Source organism: Myiozetetes cayanensis, unplaced genomic scaffold (assembly GCF_022539395.1).
Source record: "Myiozetetes cayanensis isolate MyiCay16 unplaced genomic scaffold, myiCay2020 scf312, whole genome shotgun sequence".
Taxonomy (NCBI): Eukaryota; Metazoa; Chordata; class Aves; order Passeriformes; family Tyrannidae; genus Myiozetetes; species Myiozetetes cayanensis.
The window spans coordinates 20,673-42,911 of record NW_026087536.1 but is presented as its reverse complement, the minus strand read 5'-3'; the positions used below and the strand labels follow the sequence as shown (position 1 = coordinate 42,911).

The 22,239-nt window shown below is 49.8% G+C and overlaps 2 protein-coding genes across 2 annotated transcripts; one reads left to right on the top strand and one right to left on the bottom strand.

The window, feature by feature from the left end:
- Positions 1-6,437: 6,437 nt before the first annotated feature.
- On the bottom strand, positions 6,438-7,199 carry LOC126645836 (olfactory receptor 14J1-like; the record flags this gene model as incomplete). The annotated part of the gene is given in 1 exon segment (XM_050326650.1): positions 6,438-7,199. A coding segment is annotated over 1 exon segment (762 nt), but the record flags the coding sequence as incomplete, so codon positions are not given.
- A 12,816-nt stretch (positions 7,200-20,015) lies between these two features.
- LOC126645835 (olfactory receptor 14J1-like) lies at positions 20,016-21,729 on the top strand. Its single transcript, XM_050326648.1, has 2 exons — positions 20,016-20,984; positions 21,685-21,729. The coding sequence occupies exons 1-2, from the start codon at positions 20,016-20,018 to the stop codon at positions 21,727-21,729; spliced, it is 1,014 nt and encodes a 337-aa protein (XP_050182605.1).
- Positions 21,730-22,239: the final 510 nt, after the last annotated feature.

Here is a 22,239-nt window from a genome sequence, read left to right as displayed (position 1 = left end):
ATCAGTCAAATTTTATATTGAGTCTATTCCTTGGTATGGGCTACAGATGAACCCGGTAAATCAAAAAAGGCAACTCCTATTCAGATAGAATTATTACCAGGAGCAAAGGCAGTAGTCAGGAAATAATATCCTTTGAGGTTAGGAGGCAGAAAAGGGATTGAACCAACAAGTGTAAACTTTTTGAAGTTGGGACTTGTAATAGAGTGTGAATCAGACTTCAACACCCCAATTCTCCCAGTTAAGAAACCAAGTGGAATGTACAGACTAGTTCAGGATTTAAGGGGAGTAAAGGAGATAACTAAAACCTTATACCCCGTGGTAGCAAATCTCTATACACTTCTAACAAAATGGAAAGAGAATTTCATTTGATTCACAGTAGATTTAAAAGATACCTTTTTCTGTCTACCCCGAGCTCAGGAAAGTCAAAAGATTTTTGCTTTGGAGTGGGAATCTGTCCATAGTGGGAGAAAGACTCAATGAAGTTGGACAGTTTTCCCACAGAAATTTAAAAATAGTCCCACTTTGTTCAGTGACCAGCCAGTCCAAGAGCTGGAACAATGGCAGCAACCACCGGCGGATGGCGTTCTGCTACAATATGGAGATGACTTGTTAATAGTGAGTAGAACAGAAGAAGTGAGTGTGCAGTGGACAATCTCTCTGTTAAACTCCTTGAGTTTAAATGGTTCCTGAGTTTCCCGACAGAAAGCACGGCTGGTGCAAGAGAAAGTGGTTTCCCTGGGGTATGAAGTCTCTGGTGGACAATGTTCCTTGGGAACAGCAAGAAAGGAAGCATCTGCCAGACACCCAGCCCAGAAACAGTGGGAGATATCCAAGCCTTTCCAGGAATGACAGGTTGGTGTAGTTTATGGCTCTATCAGTATGGAGTTTTAAAGCCTTTCTATGATCTGCTGAAAAGAACCTAAAAGAACATCATGTGGAGCCCTGAGACAGACGAGGCCTTCAAAGGCCTGAAGCGGGAGCTCAGGAGGGCTCTGGCGTTGGCTTTGCCCGACGGGATGAAGCCTCTTTGGTTGTTGTGCCGTGAACGTCAAGGAATGGCTTTGGGGGTCTTGGGCCACCAAGCAGGGCCATCCAGGAGGGCCGAGCTCGACTGCAAACAGTGGGATGGAGTCAGCAAGGGATGGCCCAGCTGTCTGACAACAGTGGCTGCAGCAGTCATGGACCACTGTCCCAGTGATGTGACTGCTGTCCCCAATGATGTCACCACTGTGCCTGTGATGTCACTGCTGTCCCTGTGATGTCCCCAGAGACCTGTGATGTCACTGGTCTGCAGTGATGTCACTGCTGTCCCCAGGGGTGGTCCCTGTGTCCCCAGTGATTTTAGGACTTTCCCATGTGATGTTACCACTCTCCCTAGGGATGTCACTGTTCCCCAATGATGTCACTGAAGTCCCTGTGATGTCACCACTGACCCCAGTGGTGGCACCATGTCCCTGTGATGTCACCAGATCCCTGTGATGTCACCGGTCTCCAGTGATGTCCCCAAAGTCTCTGTGACATAACTAATAATGGCCAGTCTTCGCGAGCGAAGATCCGGGGAAGGTCTTTACACCTTCCAGCCTGCGCATTGGATTTTTTAGGTGAGACACAGTGTGCGCGGAACTGAGCCCACCCTTTATTCCTAAGGTTCATCTGCCGGGGCCAAGCGAGCTTGGATGGTGGCAGTGAGGTCCTTAGGACGTAGGTGGGTTGCCTTTAAGGGCTAACGAGCCCCACCTGCCCGGGAGTGGCCCTGACCGGGAATCGAACCTGGGTCTCCGCGGTGATAGCGCGGCGCCTTTACCACTAGACCACCAGGGGCTCAATGACATAACTACTGTCCCTGTAATGTCACTGGTGGTTATTGATGTCACTGTTGTCCCTAACACCTACAGGTGTTACCACTGTCCCCTGTGATGTCACTGCTATCCCCAAGGTGTCACCCATGTCCTGTTGGAGGCACCTATGTCCCTGAGATGTCACTGGTCCCCAGTGATGCCACCATTGTCCCTGTGATGTCACTGTTGTTCCCAATGATGTCACCATTGTCTCTGTGATGTCACCGATGTCCCTGTGATGTCACTGGTCTCCAGTGATGTCACTGTTATCCTCACGAGTGTCACTACTATCTCCTGTGATGTCAGTAGTGTCCCGGGGTGGTCCCTGTGTTCCCCACTGATGTCACAGATGTCCCCATGATGTCACCGCTGTCCCCTCTGATGTCACTGATGTCCCTGTGACATCACGACTGTCCTTTTGTTGTCACCAGTCCTCTGTAATGCCATTGGTCCTCAGTGATGTCACCGATGTCACTGTGATGGCACCAGTGTAAGTAATGATGTCACTGATATCTCTGTGATGTAGCAATTGTCCTTATGAAGTCACCAATATCCCCAATGATGTCACAAAGGTCCACATTATATATGGGCTGTCTCTTTGTTGTCACCAGTCCCCTGTGCTGTCACTGGTCCTCAATGATATCACCGATGTCCCTGTGATGTGACCACTGTCTCCTCTGATGTCAGCAGTGTCCCTGGCGATGTCACTATTTCTCTGTGATGTCACCAATGTCCCTGTAATGTCATTGCTCTCCCTGTGATGTCACAACTGTACCCAGTGGTGGCACCATGTCCCCGTGATGTCACCGACATCCCTGTGATGTCACCAGCCCCCTTTGATGTCACTGGTCCCCCATGATGTCGCCAGTGTCCCTGTGATGACACCACTCTTCCCTTGTGATATCACCAATATCCCCAATGATGTCACCGACGTCACTGTAATTGTCACCCTTGTCCCTGTGAAGTCATCAATGTCCCCAATTGATTGTTTACAAACAATGATGTCACTCTGATATCATGGCTATCCCTTTGTTGTCACCATTCCCCTGTCACTGCTCCCCAGTGATGTAACCGATGTCCCTGTGATGTCACCGGTTTTCACTGAAGATGTCACTCGTGTCTCTGCGATGTCACCCCTGTCCTTGTGAAGTCACCATTGGCCCCTTTGTTACATCAAGACCTCTCCTCTCCATTCCAGAAAGGCCCCTGGCCACCAAAGAACTAATGCCTCACACCCCAAGCATGCAGCCCAGCATGTCTGCCATGGGACTCTTTGTGATGTCATGGCCTACCCTCTCCATTCCAGAATGACCCCTGGAAACCAAAGAACACACGCCCCACAGTGTCCCAGTGCAGCCCCACCCGCCTTGGCAGGGTAACACCTCCCCACAAACCCTGGCCATGCCAACATGTCCACACCCAGCCCTTCCACCAGTCCCAGGCCCATCAGAAATGTGTTCTGGATGCCTTGATCCCAAAGTATCTTTGTGACTGGCACATGTATTGACAATGTCTGAGGGATAAATCCAGATCAAATCTATTCCCTGGATTGGACATGGAGACGTGAGCCCCTCGAGTGAAGACATCTCCATCCCCTGTGTCCAAAGGAAGCTGTGTGTCCATAAACCACAGGATCCAGCTGCGGGTGTGCTCTTCTCTGTGCCCACATCGATGCTGCCCTGGCTACAAACGCACACAGGGGTAGAGATCCTGCTGTGCTCAGGGCTATGGGGTGTGCAATGCTCAGGTGCTCCTGCTCCCGGGGAGAACAAACATGGATTTCTCTCCCTGACTGCACCTCTGCCTCCCACAGTCCCTCCTGGAATGGGGCTGAGCTGCCCAGTGACAGCCCTGGAGATACAAAGGGGTGGCTGCAGAGACACAAAGGGTCTGTGGGGCTACATGGTGAGAAAAAGGGGAGACATCTGCGGCCTGAGCTCAGTTGAGACATCCACCAGACCCTCATTCCTTCAGATTCATACTGTTTTACTGCCTCTCCTTTCTTTCCTTGGATTTTCTTTCCAAACCTAAATCCCAGCCAAAAGTAAATTTTAGTCCTGGCTGCACCCAGAAAGGCCCATACCAGCATCAAGATCACTCAGAGAACACCTCTGTCACCTCTCCTTTGAACTGAAAGATATCCACCCTTGAATTAAAAAAAAAAAAAGTACAAACTTTGTTTTGAAATTGCTACTAATCTCTTTTGCCCCCTTATCTTTGTGTCCAAATCCTTTGCACTCAGACCCTCTTGCATCCCAAGGCTCTGTGTAAATCACTCCCTTTCATAGAAAATTATATTTTTTGACTTCCACTTTAAAATCTTCCTCCTTAGCTAAACTACAAAACAACTCCAAGTAGTCATTTAAGAATTGAAAACACGAAGATAATTAAAGGAAAGAAAATAATTTGTTTGTCTGTATTTTAATGAGCCCCACAGTGTGTTTAGAGACAAGTCCATCATCCTCAAATATAGAAAGAAGATTGAAGAAGCTGCTCAAGAAGTCAGAAGCCAAACTCCCAGTCCCTTGAAGCATTGCTGGGCCCCACTGAGGGCAGGCACTGACAAAGCCTCCCCAGGGACTCCTTCGAGCAGATCCCTGCAGGCCAGGAGTGCAGGCAGACAAAGGAAAGTTGCTTGTGGTGGCCTGAGGGGCAGAGGCAGCTGCCAGAGCCAAGGGCACAAAGGCCTGGGTGCCTTTGGGCCTTGCAGCCCTGCCAGAGCCCTTGGCCATCTCTGCTGCAGGCTGTGCTCCCCTGGCCCTGCTGCTCCTCTGGCCTTGCAAGCTGCACACACCCCTCCTGCTTTCCCACCCCCCTCCCAGTGGTATTTCTGGGCCTTCCCTGACGTCTCTGCTGTCCCCCAGCTCTGGTTGTTCCCTGGAACACAAAGCCATGGGCTGATCCATACTCCGTCTGCATGACCTCTGGCACCCCAAGATGTGTCTTTAAACCAGGACAGGTTGCTCAAGGGCTCCCTGAAATTTGGCATCATCCACAAAGGACTTGAAAACACCTTTAAGTCTCGTTGTACAAAGAGATAATAAAGATGTTCTCTAGTGGTGTTCAAGGGCTGGTAACTGAGGGATTTCATCAGGAAGTTGCTGCCAAGAGGACTTTGTACCATGGATTTTATTTGACACTCTTCAGTCCAGCTCCCACCAGTCTGGTTCTAAGGAGACCACAGGACACCATGTCAAAGGCTTTGATAAAGTCTGGGCACAAAACATCCCCTTCTTTTCCCTCCCACAGGGGTTCTGCAATCCCTGCCTTGTCCTTCCCATGCCTGGCAATGGCTGCAGGAGGACTTGCCATTTCCCCTTCCCTGCTGAGCCTGAGCAGTCTTGAACTCTGCCAAGCCTCCTTGCTGCCCTGTTTGCAGACTGGTTCCATGTTTGCCTTTGTCAAGGCCCCAGGAAGTTCTGAGATGGCTCTGACCTTTGAAAGGGTTTGGGAGAGGTCTCCCAGTGACACTGCCCAGCCTTGTCAACATCCCTGACACCAAAACCTTTCCAATAGCCCACACTTGCAGTGGAGTGCCCAGGACACAACACAGGTTGTTTTTCATGGGGGTTCTGGAGAATTAGAAGTGATTTCTTCCTCAAGGCCAAACACTCCCATTGGATTTTAGTGCAGCTGAAAGGTTTCCTCAGTATTTTCCCTGGTGCCTCCCTGCCCTGAAGGTTTCTGGCCATCAGGCTGTAGCTGAGGGGCTTGGGCAGGGCCATGAGCAGGGGGTAGAACAAGGGCTGTGTCCAGCTATGCCACGAGAGCTGTGCTGGGCAAGGAGGAGGAGGATGCAGCAAACAGTGGCACTGCTGAGGGGAGAGGAGCAGGGGGAGAGACCTTGTGCCTGCCCACGCTGGGCAGGAGCTGCCCCAGGATGGCAGCTCTGAAGCACTCCCAGCATGTCCCTGGGAACAGCAGGGGAAGACTGGATTTCCAAATTGGGCTGGGAATGCAAAGAGCAGGAGTGTCCTGGTGTCACTGCAGGAGAGTTCCAGCCCTGCAGCAAGGGCACAGAAGAAGTGACCCAGTGCATGCAGTGCCCTCAGAAGATGCCACAGCATCCTGTAGATGCTGTCAGGGAGGCCAGCTCTGCTTCACAAGTTGCCAGTGCCTGTCCCTGCCTGTGCTCAAAGGGCTCCCACCCCCAGGACTGTGCTCAGAGAGCACTCAGGCCTTCCAGTCAGAAAGGGGTTCACAAGGACAGTGTGGAAGTGGAAAGAGCAGCTCTGCAAAGACCAAGCTCTGCTGCTCCCTGGCAGTGCTGCTGTGCTGGGATTCTTGTCCCCTTGCCCTTTGTAAACCTCCCCTGTCCTGCAGTGTGCTGTCCTTTAGGAACAGCTAAGAAGAAGGGTCTTGGACAAAGAAGGCATTTCAGGGTCCTTTATTTTCTTTAAATATTCAGAGCACAATTCATCATTTAAACATCTCTGTGTCAAAAAAAGAGTGGACACAAAAATCAAAGTCAAGTGCCTAAGAATATTTAATTGCACAGAAAATTATTGCAAGAAGAACACAATGGCCTCCGCAAATAATCTGATCAGAAAAACTGGTAAATTAATGAGTCCCATTCTGAATGCTACACACAGGAAACAGTCACTTTTTTGCTCCTGAAAAGCATCCAGTCATCATTCTCCTTACGGCATCCCTGAGTTCCTGGTTCCTCAGGCTGTAGATGAGGGGATTCAGGGCTGGAGGCACCACCGAGTACAGAACTGACAGGGACAGATCTAAGGATGGGGAGGAAATGGAGGGGGGCTTCAAGTAGGCAAAAGTGGCAGTGGTGATGAACAGGGAGACCACGGCCAGGTGAGGCAGGCACGTGGAAAAGGCTTTGTGCCGTCCCTGTTTAGAGGGGATCCTCAGCACAGCCCTAAAGATCTGCACATAGGAGAAAACAATGAAAATGAAACAACCAAAACCGAAGGAACAGCTTAATATAAGAAGCCCGATTTCCCTAAGGTAGCCTGAGTGTGAGCAGGAGAGCTTGAGGATGTGAGGGACCTCACAGAAGAACTGGCCCAGGGCATTGCCCTGGCACAGGGGCAGGGAAAATGTATTGGCTGTGAGTAACAAAGCATTGAGAAACCCACCAGCCCAGGCAGCTGCTGCCATGTGGGCACAAGCTCTGCTGCCCAGGAGGGTCCCATAGTGCAGGGGTTTGCAGATGGCAACGTAGCGGTCGTAGCACATGATGGTCAGGAGGGAAAACTCTGCTGAGATGAAGAACAGAAAGAAAAAGGCCTATGCAACACATCCTGTGTAGGAGATGGCTGTGGTGCCCCAGAGGGAGTTGTGCATGGCTTTGGGCACAGTGGTGCAGATGCAGCCCAGGTCTGTGAGGGAGAGGTGCAGCAGGAAGAAGTCCCTGGGGGTGTGCAGGCGCTGAGGATGAGGCCGTTGCCCAGGAGGGCAGCCAGGGAGATGCCCAGGAAGAGCCAGAAGTGCAGCAGCTGCAGCTCCTGCCTGTCTGAGAATGCCAGCAGGAGGAACTGGGTCATGGAGCTGCTGTTGGGCATTTGTTGCCTCTGGATATGGGCATCTGTTCAAAGAGGAAAGGACAGTGACAAGTTAGGGCAGAACATTCTGGGCTAAATCAAAGCTGCTTTCCAACACCCCTCTTACTGCTCCATTGGTTTTCTTTTTCTAGGAGTCTCTCCTTCAGTTCCATGACTGGAGCCCTGGTTGGGACTCACTACATTTTCCATGAGGAGTAGACCCTGTGCCCACTGGCTGTGAGGGGTCAGCCCTGCTCTGCACCCCTGGGGTCATGGCCATGGTGGGGACTGGGGCCTGTCCTGGTGTTCAGCTGTGTCAGATGAAACTGTTCCCAGTGCAAAAGTGCTTGTCAGCATCTGCACTCCCAGAAGAACCAAGAGAGCAGAAGGCAGTTCCAGAAGTTTGGGTTTGTTTATTTTCAGACTCGCCTCATCTCTCCTGAGGAGTGTTCCTGGATGTCAGAACCCCTCAGCACTTCTGATACATTCAGGGAGAACAGAGCAAGTCCTGCCAGGCAGGAGGATTGTCTGGGGCTTAGTGCAGAGTGAGGGGAGCTGCTCTGTCCCTCTCTCTTGTTTCCAACTGCCCTGGGTTTGCTCCTTCCTCAGATGGAGATTGATCACACTCCCAGTTTGGTCTGAAAAGCCCCAGACACTGCTGAGAGCAGAGGGATCCATCCCACACCCCTCAGTGTCTCAGCCTGTCTCAAGGGCTCAGCACCCCCCTTGTAGCCAAGGACACCCATGGCTCATCTCACCAACCCAACAGCATCTCCTGGGCTGGCACAGCAGCTCTGCCCCTCTGCACTGGGCAAGCTGAGAAACAAGGAATGCACAGGGAGGGGCCAGCTGGGAGAGGCCAGGGCAGAGCCCACTGGGCACTCAGGGCAGCCTCATCCTGAGCCAGCTGGGCCACCTCCCACACACCACCAGTGCCAGGAAGGTGTTCTCAGCCCTGTGCAGCTCCTCAGAGGTCCCTCTGGAACTCAAACCATCAGGCATGTGGCTTAAGAGCTTGAGAGAAATCCCTCCTTGGACCTTCCCCTTGAAGGATCCCCTGGAAAATGTGCTGGGCTGCTCTTGGTTGTGTGAGCAGCCCTGCCCCAGGAAACTCTCAGCTGATCAGGGAAGAAACCTGCCCTGCCCTGCCAGGCTTTGCTCTTTCCCCCACAGCCCCTGCCCAGCCCTGAGGGAGCTCCCCAGCCCGGCTGAGGCTGCCCCTGGCAGGTGGCAGAGCTGCTGCCCCGGCACAGCCCCTGGGCTGCAGGACCCTGCTCTGCAGGACAGCTTGGGGCAGCCTGGGGGGCACAGCCCGGCTTCACAGCCCTGCAGGAGCCCTGGCAAAAGGGAACCCTGCTGGGATGGGCCTGGGATGCTGCAGCAGGGACTGGGATGTGCCAACGCTCACAGATCTTTGCCCAACCTGCAGACACCTTGCCCTTCCTGCTGACTGACCTGACACCAACACCCAGGGAGGAGTCTTCCTAAACTCTGAGGTGTTACTGAGGGAAACAGCAGCTCAGGAAACATCAATATCCAATTAGGCAAGGGACACGCCCAGGGACTGTTTTCAAGAGAAAAATCTGAATTCCCACAAACAGATCATACTTTTCATGTTTTCCCACAGTATTTGTGCCATTTTCCTGTGAGTTTGATCTGTCTCATCGAGGTCTCGTTCAAAATGTCCGAGATACAATTAAAGTTTGCATGAGAGAAAAGTCACCATGATTGTTTTCTAGTTCAACAACTTCATAATATAATTACACAGAAAAAGCAAATATTCTTATTTAAAATGAAAAGAAATCACTGATACCCACCTTCATTTCAATGGAATACTTAAAGCAACCATTCACATGCAGATTATCCACATAGCATCAATGCCTGCTTGTCCCCAAATGTTGTCAAAGATGCAGCCTCCTCTTTTGAACTCTCAGGTGTCTCCCTGCTCCAAAGATCTGGGCTGGAGCCCAGGGCAGGCCAGCTTTGCTCCCAGGAACCTGCCAGAGCCCTTCTTAGGTGGTGCCAATCTGCCAGGCAGCGTTTCCCAAAGCTGGAGGAAGCCTGAAAAGGAAGGAAACTTCCCCAAAGCCAGCCAGGCTTTTCTCAGCAGCTGAGCTGCTGCCCAGAGCCTTTGCCTCCCTGCACTCAGGGCCTCCAAGGAGCTGCTGCAGAGTCCCTGGGGAGGGTTTGTCAGGAGGGGTCCTCGGGGGGGCTCCTTAAAGTCTTCAAGGGCCTGCAGGATTTTCAGAGCAATTTGGGGTTTGCTTTTGAGAGCTTTGTGCCACCATGTCCTCCAATTATCTGATTTAATGAGTCCCTTGAGAGCCCCAGACAGTGACAACCCTCAGTGGGTCATTAATGCTTCAAGGTACTCAGGGTTTCCTAAAACGCTTCTTTTTGACAGTGAGTCTGTGAGAGGTTTGCTCAGTCATGGCCTCCAATTATCTGCTCTAATGAGTCCCTTGAGATTCTCTGTCAGTTGTGACACTCAGTGGGGCTCAGTGATGCTTCAAAGCACTCAAGGTAAATTTATTAGACACTTTTTTTTGACACTGAGTCTCTGAGAGGTTTGTTCAGTCCTAACCTCCAATTATCTGCTCTAAGGAGTCCCCTGAGAGTCTTTGTCAGGAATGGCCCTCAGTGGGGCTTGTTAAAGCTTCAAGGTACCACAGGTTTGTTAAGACACTTTGCCTTTTCTTTTTTTTTGACTCTGAGTTTTGAAGAGGTTTATGCAATCATGGCCTCCAATTCTCTGCTTTAATTAGTCCCTGAGAGACTTTGTCAGTAGTTACACTCAGTGGGGCTCATTGATGCTTCAAGGTACTCAAGGGTTTTGAAGGAACTTTTCCTTTTGAAAGTGAGGTTTTTGAGAGGTTTGTTCAGTCATGGCCTCCAATTCTCTCCTCCACCGAGTTCAGGAGGAGCCTGTTTTGGGAATGGCCCTCAATGGGACCCATTAATGCTTCCAGATACTTTGGGTTTTCCTTCTGACTTTCACTTATGGACAGGTTTGTACAATCTCCCCTCAGGACCTGAGGTTCAAGGACTCAGCGCCAAAAGCCCCCTGGGGCTCACTCAGATAAAGCAAGTCCTGACAAACCATGGCCCTTCCTGTGATTTCCCTCTAGTCTGGACAGTAAATTAGGAGTGTTGTCTCATGGAATCAGGGGACCATTGTGACACTGCCCAGAGCCTTTGTCTGCCTGCACTCCTGGCCTGCAAGGACCTGCTCTAAGGAGTCCCTGGGGAGGCTTTGTCAGTGCCTGCCCTCAGTGGGGCCCAGCAAGGCTTCAAGGGACTTGGGCTTTGGCTTCTGACTTCTTGAGCAGCTTCTTCAGTCTTCTCTCAGTAGTTGAGGACAATAGACTTGTCTCTAAACACACTGTGGGGCTTATTATAATACAGAAAAACAAAATTTTTCTTTCCTTTAATTGTCTTCATGTTTTCAATTGTTCAACAGCTAATTGGAGTTGTTTTGTAGTTTAGCTAAGGAAGAAGATTTTAAAGTGGTAGTCACAAAAATTATATTTTTTTGATGAAAGGGAGTGATTTGCACAGAGCCTTGGAACACAAGAGGGTCCAGGTGCAAAGGATTTGGACACAAAGTAAGGAGGAAACAGAAATTAGGAGCACTTAATCATTGACCAACTTTACAGTTACCAAGTGATTCAATATAATTTGTGCAATTGAACAGTGACTGAATTATGGATTCAAAATAACAATTTTATCTCTCACATTTTATCTCTCTATATTGGTAAGAAACAAAAAAGGAGGGATTCATTTCATTGCAGTTCCCACCCAAGATTTTCTACTTAAGCAAAGACAACCCCTCAGTTGCAGAAGGTTTGTCAGAGTCACAAACGCCCAAGCGTTCCATAATGTTCCACAGTGTCCCTGGATTCCTTAGGTTCCCTGAGGCCCTAAACTGTCACAATGGACATTTGATTCCATGAGGCCCTGCACTGTCACAATGACCCCCTGATTCAATGAGGTTCTGCAGAATCCCAGACTCCCTTTGGTTCCATGAGGTGCTGCAGGGTCACAAGGTCCCCCTTATTCCATGAGGTTTCTCCATGTCCCAGGGTTCCTTTGGTTCCATGGGGTTCCACAGTGCCAAAACTGCCTTGTTCTCATCCTTCCAACATTTCTTGGGTGCATTGTGTCCCTGCCTGGGATGGAGCACGATTGTGTTTGTGCAGGAATGGATCCATGGCCATCCTGCCCATTGCACCAATGGAATGCTGCAAACACGGCACTGCAGGCCCCACCCTGGAGGCAGGAACAGTCTGGGAACTCCAGGCCTGCTCCCATTACCAAGAGCCAGGTGGGCTCACCAAGAGCACAAGGCATTGAATGCAGCCCCTGCAGCTCTCTGGGATTGCTGGGGACAAAGGCAGGAACTCAGAGGAGCTCTGCAGAGCCCTGAGAGTGCCACTGCAATCACAAAATGCATTGCCCGGCTCAACACTCAGCACAGCCAAGGCCACAACACTTCCTGAAAGGTGTCCCTTGTGGGGAGGGCCAGGGGGACAAACCCCTCCATCTGTGTGTTTAGATTTGCATTTTCTTCACTGTTTTGTGCTCCCAACACACCCACCCCCCAGTCTGGGCGGAGTCTGGCCCCCCAAAGAACACAGGACCTCACTATTTGTGGCTCCTGCTGCAGGGGTTGCAACTTGGGCCACAGTCTGTGCCAGGAGCAGAGAGGTCCCTCCCCACAGAAACTTCTTGGCAATGGAGTTATCCAGAAAACAGGACAGGCTGTGGGGATCAGGGTCAGGGCATGGTCTGGGAAGTGTCTTTAGCATCCTACTGTTTACCGTGACCAGCTTTTTCATCCCATTTTCTCTCTCTTTTCTCATGTTTGTTCCTCCACAAACCACTGTGATCCCACCCTTTCCTTGCCTTTGTTGTTCCCTAGAGATCCCATGACAATTCTTCCTCAGCCCCTAAATTTGCTTTTTTGATCCCCATCATAAGTCTCAGGCCCCAAGCATGAAAACCCCACCCACGTTTGTGAGATCATCCTGGAAGGCTCTGCCATTGACCCACTTGGTGAAGCCTTCACACAGATATTTTGGAAACTGTCTTTGAGTTATTTTTTTTACCGTTTGAGCTTAGAAGGGTTTCTCCAAAACCATGGCAATTCATGTCCTCAAAAATGGAAATTCTTTGGAGCAGGAGTTTAGGACTCAAAGAATCACAGAATGGTTTGTCTTGGAAGGCAGATAAAAGTTCATCTTGTCCAAGTCCCTCGACATGGACAGTGACATCATCACTAATTCAGGTTACTCACAGTCCCTGACCTTGGACACATCCAATTCTCTGGGAACCTGTTTCAGTTCTTGCCACACTCATTGTTAAATATTTCTTCCTATTATCAATAAGGAACACCAGTCTTTCAGGTTAGATTAATTGTCCCATGTTCTGCCACTACAGCCCTTGGAAAAAAGTATCCCTGGGATTTCCTTAGAATTATGAACACCATGTGTTCATCTGTAGACACCATGGAGAGTGCTCAGAGATGTCTCAGGAAGGGTTTTCAAGGCCTCAAACATACAACCACTCTACAGGGGCAAAGGAGTCATGGAATCAGTGGTGTGCAGCATCAGAGAAGAACCCTGGGAGTGCTTGAAGAGTCACTTTAGAGAGGGTGGATTTTTTGTCATAGAGGAGAAATAAAGAACTAATGCCAAGTGCAGCTGGGGAGGTCCAGGCTGGCAAGAGCAGAAAAGAATTTCACTCCAAGATCAGTGCTGTGGTGCAACACATCAGCCAGGAGGAGCCTGGATGAACCCAAGGCTTGGTGTGTGCAGGAAGAGCCAGGGAGGATGCAGAGATGTCAGTGCAGGAAGGGGCCAGCCAGGTGGGGCAGCCGGGGGGATGACGACAGCCTGCAGGGAAAGGGGCAGGGCATGGACACCCTAGGACAGCCTGGGCTGCACAGGAGAGAGGCCTGTGCAGAAGCTGAAAGGCCCTGACACAGCCACCTTCTGCAGGCCTTTGGCCATGGCTGCTGGCTGTGCCCCTGAGGCCAGGAGGAGACAAGTGGCCCTTGCAGCCCTGGGGCCTCCTGGCCTCCTTGTCCCTGCTCAGCAGCCTGGCAGGTGCAACCCCATCGTCCTGCCCTTGGCACTGCACATCCCACATCCCAGTGCCCCAGAAAGAGCCCTGAGCAATGAGACAGGGACAGGATCTGCCTTCCCAGGGGCTGGGGGTCAGGCCTTGGTCCTTTGGATTAAGGAAACAAGTCAATGTTTCTTCAGCATCAGAGCCACCTTTGCCTTGCTTGTCCATCCTTGTCATCACTGTCCGCAGTTTTCTGCTCTAACTGGAACCTGGGGACACATTCTCAGTTGTGTCCCTCAGTGAGACTCATTAGCACTGCAAGAAACTTTAGTGTTTCAATCTCACTTTGACTTCTTGAGAAGTTGTTTGAACTTCCTCTCAGGGACTGAGTCTCATGTAAATCACCCCAAAGCCCCTGAGGGTGATGAAATGCCTGGGGCTGTTGCTGTGCTGCTGAGCTGGGCTGGGCTCCTGGCACACAGGGAGCTCCTGGCAACCAAGAACAGCTTCAAAGACACAGCTCTGCTGCTGAGCAGCTCCTCTGCACAGCCCAGAATGGCTGAGGGCACTGCCTGCAGCACCCAGGGCACAGGAGAGAAGGCAGAGAGGTGAGAGGCAGCCTGGGCTGGGAGGGGACTGAGCTCTCACTATGGGAGAAACCTTCCCAGGATTTGAATGAAGAATTCTCTGGCTGTAGGAAAGTTAAACTTCCCTTCCTGCAGGGATCTCCTAAAGCTGCCACATCCCACAGCTTGTAGGGTCTTTCAGAAGGCCTCTCCCAGTCCCTGCAGGGCAGAGGAAGTGGCCCTATGGCAGAGCAGGGCAGGAGCTGCAGGCAGCAAGGGCAGCCAGGAGAAGGGAGCAGGAGGTGAAAGGGATCCTGGGCTGGGAGGACAGGGCAGAGCTGCTCAGGGGAGGAACCTTGGCAGCCCTTTGGCACGGGAAGGCTGTGGCTGCAGAGCAGTGCAGGGGAGTTGCTGCAAGTGCCTCTTGCAGCTGCCAAATGCCAAATGCCAGCCCAGGCAGGGAGGGAGAGGCAGCTGCTGCCACAAGTGCTGCCCAGGGGGATGTGGCCCCTCCCTGCCTGTGTCTGTGGCACAGAGCCCTTCCCTGAGCAGCTCCTGCTTTGCCAGCCCAAGCAGAGCCTCTGCCCTCAGGCCCACGGGGGCTGGGCTGGGCATTGCCCTGCAGCAGCCAGAGCCCAGGCAAGGACAAGGCCCTCATTTCCATCTGGCTCTGCCTGTCCCTCCTCCCTTGGCAGCAGCACTGGGGCATTTCCCTGCCATCCTCTGCTGCCTCAGCTCTCCTTGTTCTCACCCTTGGCTTTTCTGAGCCAGTGTGGGGTTTGGAGGGGCAGATTCCTGTGGAGACACAAACCCTTTGGGTGCTGCTGTGGGGATGTGTGTGTGGGAGCAAAGTGCCCAAGTGCCCTCCAGGCAACTACAAGCTCTTCAGCTGTTTCCCTGGGTGTCCTGCAGGGCTGCAGGTGTCCTCCAGGAGGGCACAGCTCTGCCACAGTATCTCTGTGCTGCACAGGATGCCCGCGGAGAAAACTCCTCAGTGCTAACTCCATGGAAATGCTCTGGGCTGCAATGAGCTGCAATGAGCATTTGTTGTCTCATTCTGGGAGGGCAGAGATGAAAAGGTGAAGAGTGTGTCAATCTGTTCTTTGGACACGGATTCCTGGCTATCTGTGCAGTTTCTGTGTAGGGGAACAGTTAAGTGTGATGCTCCTGCACCTCCAAGCTGCCAGCACAGGGCAGCTGAGCACAGACTGATGGGCAGAGCAGCTCTTCTGTCTGCACTGAGGGACCGTCCTTGTGCCCTCAGAACCCACAAGACTTGAGCTGCAGTGCAATGGAAATGTCAGGGATTTCCAATATCCATAACCACTTTTAACTGTGGTGTAATAAATTAAGGTAGGAAATATAGTTTATCAAACAGGATGCATCTTTTGCTAAAAATACTAAGCTAAAATGTACAATAAACCTCAAGAGACTATGCAATAGTTATGTAAGAGACAAGATTGCCAAAGGTTCTTAAAGTTACAAGGACGATCCATATAAGGAGGCAATTGCTATCCAGAACAAAAAGGGCAAACAAGGGACACACGAGGAAGACGTCTTACTTCAGCCTCGACGACCACCAGAAGGCAGAAAAGACCCCTTAGTAACAGCCCAAGCATGCGCAAGAATACTACCACTACGTCAAGAAAACGGAACTAAGAAACCATAAAAAGGGACTTTTTCAATGTTTTAGCGTGACAGCTGGTGGGGCGGAGACCCCCCCTGTTCGCCCAGCGCTGCATTTGCTCATATTCCACTTGCTATCTCTAAGCAATAAATAAATTTTAATTGGTACTCTGATCATTTGTGGTCACAATTTATAACAATTTGGTGCCGTGACTCAGATAAGGAGCGGTGGCTGCGGCTCTTCGGGGAGGCGCCCCGTGCTTCTTTGCGGCCCCGTTTGAGACCGACGGCTTACTGCAGCCTTACCGACGAACCCAAATTCGGAATATTGAGCAAAGACAGAACCGGTTAAACCCCATAATATTCTGTGCACAGGAGTCCGGATGAAGACGTTGAATTCGTAAGTATATTGTGCTTTAGCTCGTGGGGACTTCCGTCCGGGCGGGGTTGGTTTTCCTGGAATATAACGATTGAGAGGCTCGATATACTGAGTCAAGCGAGTGCGGACCCTTTAGTACCGCGGTTCCCATTTCCCGCGAGGGACTGGGCCAGGAATAAGGGGAGCGAGTGTGTGTGTGATTGTGGATATTCCAGAAGATGGGAGCGAAGGGTAGCAAGCCTTCGACTCCCATGGGATGGGTACCTTCTGTACCTAAGAATACCCCTCTAGCTTATATCTTAGACAATTAGAAACATTTCCCCGGGACAGTAGGGAAAGATAAACAAAAGATGATATTATATCGTACTAAGATATGGGGAGGGAAGAAAATCTCACAGAATGTCTTCTGGCCGGTATATGGGTCGGAAGAGGACTGGGTGAGGCAAAAATTAAATCTTTGGGTCAATAATAAGACGCCTCTTAACCCAGAAGAAAGCCAGTATGCAGAAGTCTGGCTGAAAAAAACACAAGCCGTATCTACACTTTATGCAATAAGTGAACTTAAGGAAAAACGGACAAAAAAGAAAGAGGAGTTAGATGACACTCTCCTGACTCCCCCACCATATGCTCCACCACCGGTACCTGCCCCAGTAGCCCCTAGAGCACCTACCCCCCCACTAAATGTAGAGCCTGATTCTCCTCCTAGACGAAGAACTAGGAGTCAGAGGGGAACTGCCCATATGTATCCTTTAAGGGAAATGCCCATGGGGGGAACTCAACCTACTATTGGATATATATCAGTACCCCTGAACTCTGCAGACTTAAGAGAATTTAAACGAACTGAGATGGGAAATTTGATTAAGGACCCCCTTGGAGTTGCTGAAAGGTTAGATCAGTTCTTAGGACCCAGCCTTTATACTTGGGATGAGATGCAATCCATCCTGGGCCAATTATTTACCACTGAAGAACGAGATATGATCAGACGGGCTGGGATGAGACTTTGGGATATACAACATGCCCAGGGACCTCAGGCAAACATAAAATGGCCACTCCAGAAACCTAATTGGAATAACCAAGATCCTGTCCACAGGACTCATATGCAAGATCTTAGAACAATAGTGATTCAGGGCATTAGGGAGGCTGTGTCTCATGGACAAAATATTAATAAAGCCTTTAATGAAATGCAAAAGAAGGATGAAAGTCCAACAGAATGGCTGGAAAGATTAAGAAAGGCTCTCCAGCTGTATTCAGGCTTTAATCCCAACAATCCATTTGGACAAGCGTTACTTAAAACACAGTTTATGGCAAAATCGTGGGAAGACATTAGAAGGAAAATTGAAAAGTTAGAAGATTGGCAGGACAGAAGACTGGATGAATTGTTGAGGGAGGCTCAAAAAGTGTACGTGAGAAGGGAGGATGAGAATACTAACGTAAAAATGATGGTGGCAGCAGTGAGAGAAGACCGCAGGAGGGTGCACAGAGACCGAAGAGTTTCAGAAAAGGGTAAAGTGGAAGAAGTGACTAGGTGGGAACAGGGAAGTTGTTTTTATGGTGGGAAGAGGGGGCATATAAAGAAAAACTGCAGATGGACACATGCCAGTCGTATTAAAGGACTAGTGAATCCCCCACATTGGAAAATAATCATAATTCCTGGAGACACTAAGTTGGTTCTGAGAAGATAAGTTATGACAGAGATATTGAAAAATTCATTTGATGTCATACCCTTTGGAATTAAGTGTTTATTGGGATTAATTTTTGCATTTGCTGTATCCTTGTTTATATATTATTTATGGAAAGTTGTAAAGTGTGGAAAAGGAGTTTGTTAAACTATATTAGCCCCAACATCACATATAGGAAGTATATAAATTTAGGAAATGCAGGAGAAGTATATAATCTGGATGTACGTATAAAGTGTAATACCCCAGGTTGTGAGTGTTACCCTTTTGTCTGTTTTAAATGTAAAAAGTGCCAAGAAAAGTGGTGGAAGCATTGTAGGTATGGGTATCCTCCTAGAGGAGTCTGTACCCAGTGCTATCGATTCGAACAGAGTTTTACTATTTGGGCATTACATCACTTAAAAGAAAGAGGGGTTCCATGGAGATCCCCTGAGTGGTGGAATTACTTTACATTCGGAATCAACCCTCAATATTTTTGTTATCACCCAAATGAACCAGCTCCTTTTGTGGCAGATATAGTCAAAGTCCAGTGCCGAAGGGAAATAAAAGCCTTGCGGTGTAACGGGTTTATGGTAAAAGCCACCTCGTGGCCTGCTTATACAGCACGTCTCACTAAATATAAGAGGCATATTCCTACCAGGGACTCCTGCTGCCGAGAAGATGGAACACCCCGTGACTCGAAGCAACCGAGCCGATGGGCGAGGCAGAGGAAGAAGACCCGAAAAAGGAAAAAGCCTAAGTTGTGGGACACCCAAGCTGCAATGGCTGAGTTACCCCAGGACTGGTGAAGGTAAACGAGCTGGCATGAATAAAACCTTTGATTTAACAAAACCAGACACCCTTTATACGGGCACTCTTTACATTTCAACTCTAGTCCTAATGCTTTCTGTAATCCCGACATATGCAAAAAACCCTTCAAATGAACCATTCAAATGGAGTTTAATTAGATGGGAAGATCAAAAAGTACTTGCTACTTTTACTGGGTCCAGCAGCCCTGCCTTTCATACCTACTTGTGTGACCTAACATTTCTACTGTAGATATTGGGGATGTGAAAACAAAGGAAAAAGGATAGAGAAACCAGTCGCTCATGGTACGAACACTGGTTTAGTACATCACCATGACTAACTACTTTACTTTCAACTTTAGCAGGACCAGTTATCATGATTATATTAAGATTGATGTTTGGACCATGTATTATAAAGTATATCTTACGCTTTGTGAAAGAACGCTTTGAAACTGCAAAACTATTCATACTTGCTTCCAGGTATAATGCTGTACCAATAAATAACCCCGATGATACTTAACCCCGATGATGATTATGTACCAATGAATCGCTTTGATGATGATTATTGTAACTGTGATGTGTTACATTGTGCTTGTTACAATCATTGTGACAAATGTGAGAAAAAGTTTACCTGTTTTCAGGAAGAGTCAACTAGTGAAGTTTGATAAACAAATTTCAAGCATGAAAAGAAAAAGGGGGGATTGTAATAAATTAAGGTAGGAAATATAGTTTATCAAACAGGATGCATCTTTTGCTAAAAATACTAAGCTAAAATGTACAATAAACCTCAAGAGACTATGCAATAGTTATGTAAGAGACAAGATTGCCAAAGGTTCTTAAAGTTACAAGGACGATCCATATAAGGAGGCAATTGCTATTAAGAACAAAAAGGGCAAACAAGGGACACACGAGGAAGACGTCTTACTTCAGCCTCGACGACCACCAGAAGGCAGAAAAGACCCCTTAGTAACAGCCCAAGCATGCGCAAGAATACTACCACTACGTCAAGAAAACGGAACTAAGAAACCATAAAAAGGGACTTTTTCAATGTTTTAGCGTGACAGCTGGTGGGGCGGAGACCCCCCCTGTTCGCCCAGCGCTGCATTTGCTCATATTCCACTTGCTATCTCTAAGCAATAAATAAATTTTAATTGGTACTCTGATCATTTGTGGTCGCAATTTATAACAGTGGCAGGTGCAAGTGGGGGAACAAACACAAAGAATTCCCTCAGCTCAGTCCTTCCTTTGGGCAAATTGCAAACAGCAAAGCTGAAATGCTCTTCGATGTATCAGGAGCACATTTAATTGAAGATTCCCCTGCATTGCAAGTTCCCTCTGCCAGCAAAGCAAGAAGGAGTCCTTGGGAGCCCATCCCAGAGTTCCTGCTTCCAATGGTGCCCTCAGGCAGCAACAGCCAGAGCTCAGGGGAAGGAGCTGCAGAGAAGTCTGAGTGAGGAGAGAGAGCCTGAAAGTAGGGTGGTTGTGAGATGTGTCCTGTTTGGCTGCAGCAGCCTGGTCTAACTCAGCACTGACTTCTCCTCCTCTACAGATCCAAACACTCTGAGGAAGCAGCAAATGTCCAACAGCAGCTCCATGGCCCAGTTCCTGCTCCTGGCATTTGCAGACAGGCGGGAGCTGCAGCTGCTGCACTTCTGGCTCTTCCTGGGCATCTCCCTGGCTGCCCTCCTGGGCAACGGCCTCATCCTCAGCGCCGTAGCCTGCGACCAGCACCTGCACACCCCCAGGGACTTCTTCCTGCTGCACCTCTCCCTCACAGACCTGGGCTGCGTCTGCACCACTGTGCCCAAAGCCATGCACAACTCCCTCTGGGACACCACAACCATCTCCTACACAGGATGTGCTGCACAGCTCTTTTTCTTTACCTTTTTCATTTCAACAGAGTATTTCCTCCTGACCATCATGTGCTACGACCGTTACGTTGCCATCTGCAAACCCCTGCACTATGGGACCCTCCTGGGCAGCAGAGCTTGTGCCCACATGGCAGCAGCTGCCTGGGCCTCTGGGTTTCTCAATTCTCTGCTGCACACAGCCAATACATTTTCCCTGCCCCTGTGCCAGGGCAATGCCCTGGGCCAGTTCTTCTGTGAAATCCCACACATCCTCACGCTCTCCAGCTCACACTCAGGCTTCCTCAGGGAAATTGGGCTCATTGTGTTTAGTACCTGTTTAAGGTTTGGTTGTTTCATTTTCATAGTTTTCTCCTATGTGCAGATCTTCAGGGTTGTACTGAGGATCCCCTCTAAGCAGGGACGGCACAAAGCCTTTTCCACGTGCCTCCCTCACCTGGCTGTGGTCTCCCTGTTCCTCAGCGCTGCAGCATTTTCCCACCTGAAGCCCCCCTCCATCTCCTCCCCATCCCTGGATCTGGCCCTGTCAGTTCTGTACTCGGTGGTGCCTCCAGCCCTGAATCCCCTCATCTACAGCCTGAGGAACCAGGAGCTCAAGGATGCCATAAGGAAAATGATGACTGGATGCTTTTCAAAAGCAATAACCTGTTTCTTTTCTTCTGCAGAGAACTCATGTGTGACCCATTTTGGGCTCAGCCTTCCATCTAAAGCTTTAGTTTGTGCTGGCATGGGAGGCTTTCCTTTTTTGTTCCTCTGTAAATAACACTTAAATTTTATACTTCATTTCTTATCTAATTCACTCTCTTCTTTTTTTTTGATTTACAAAATGTACTAATCAGGAATCAGTCTCTGTGTGCATTTAAACTAAATAAAAATTTTTGCAACAAGGTATTTGTCAAACATCCTCCCTGTGATAGTTTGTACATGAGGAATCACAATCTCTGAGTGTAAGAAAGGACAGAAATTCTTTTTCCCTTACCCTTCCTCCAAGACCTGCCCTGAAGCTGCAGGGCATTTCCATGTTTGCAGATGTGGAGGGGAAAAGAGTCCCAGCCCTGCCAGGGAGCACCAGAACTGGGTCTTTCCAGAGCTGCTCTCTCTGCACTCCCCCCTCTCCTTTGCTGTCCGTGTCCCAGGCCTGAGTGCTCTGGCAGCTCAGTCACTGTCCTGCTGTGTGTCAGTGCTGGGACCACAGGCAGGGACAGGCCCTGGGCACTGCTGGAACAGGGATGGGCTCTTTAACATCATTTCTATCAGGAAAGGAAATCCCCTGGGCAGGTCCTAAAGACTTTGTTCTTTTTAAGTGGTTGGTGTAAAGCACAAGACAAGGAATAGACTCTCCTAAGTCTCCTGGCTTGGCTTGTTTCCCCATTCAGGTCGTGCAGGGAGAGAAGGACTCACTGTGGTCCTTCAGGGCCTGAGGGCTGGCTCAGATGTTGTGTGTTGGTGGCCGATGGGCAATGGAGATGACAAAGGATCTCCAGGTCACCTGCCTGGGGCTCTGCAGCTTGTGCTGGCTCTGATGGCAGGGGAGGACTTGTGTGTAGGAAATGAGGAACTGCAGGAGAGCACAGAGGATCTGCAGGGACAGCCCGTCCCATCCAGTCAGCAGTGACTGGAGCCCTGGAGCAGAATCCTGCCCAGGGTGGAGTCACCCAGACAGAAAGTACTAAATCTTGCTGGGAAGTGGCAAAGAGAGCTCTGCAACCCCAAGGGACACAGCAGGAACAGAAAAACTCTTGCAATTGGCTTCCCTTCTCCTCAGTGAACTTGCATAGGTGAATCAAGAGCAGCCCCCAAGCTATGTCCCAGCTCTGGAACAAGAAAGGGCCCCTCTGAGCAACCTCCATGGCCACACAGGAGCGTCTGTGGGAGATGCTCAGTGGCAGGGAGCACCATCAGCTGGCTCTGCCTCCCAGCTTGAGCAGCAC

What these genes read in the sequence shown, in the direction of transcription:
- LOC126645835 (XM_050326648.1), top strand. Translation starts at nt 20,016, where the DNA reads ATGTCCAACAGCAGCTCCATGGCCCAGTTCCTGCTCCTGGCATTTGCA. An exon ending in CTTCTGCAGAGAACTCATGT is followed by an intron (nt 20,985 to 21,684) that starts GTGACCCATTTT and finishes TTCCCCATTCAG; the next exon opens with GTCGTGCAGGGAGAGAAGGA.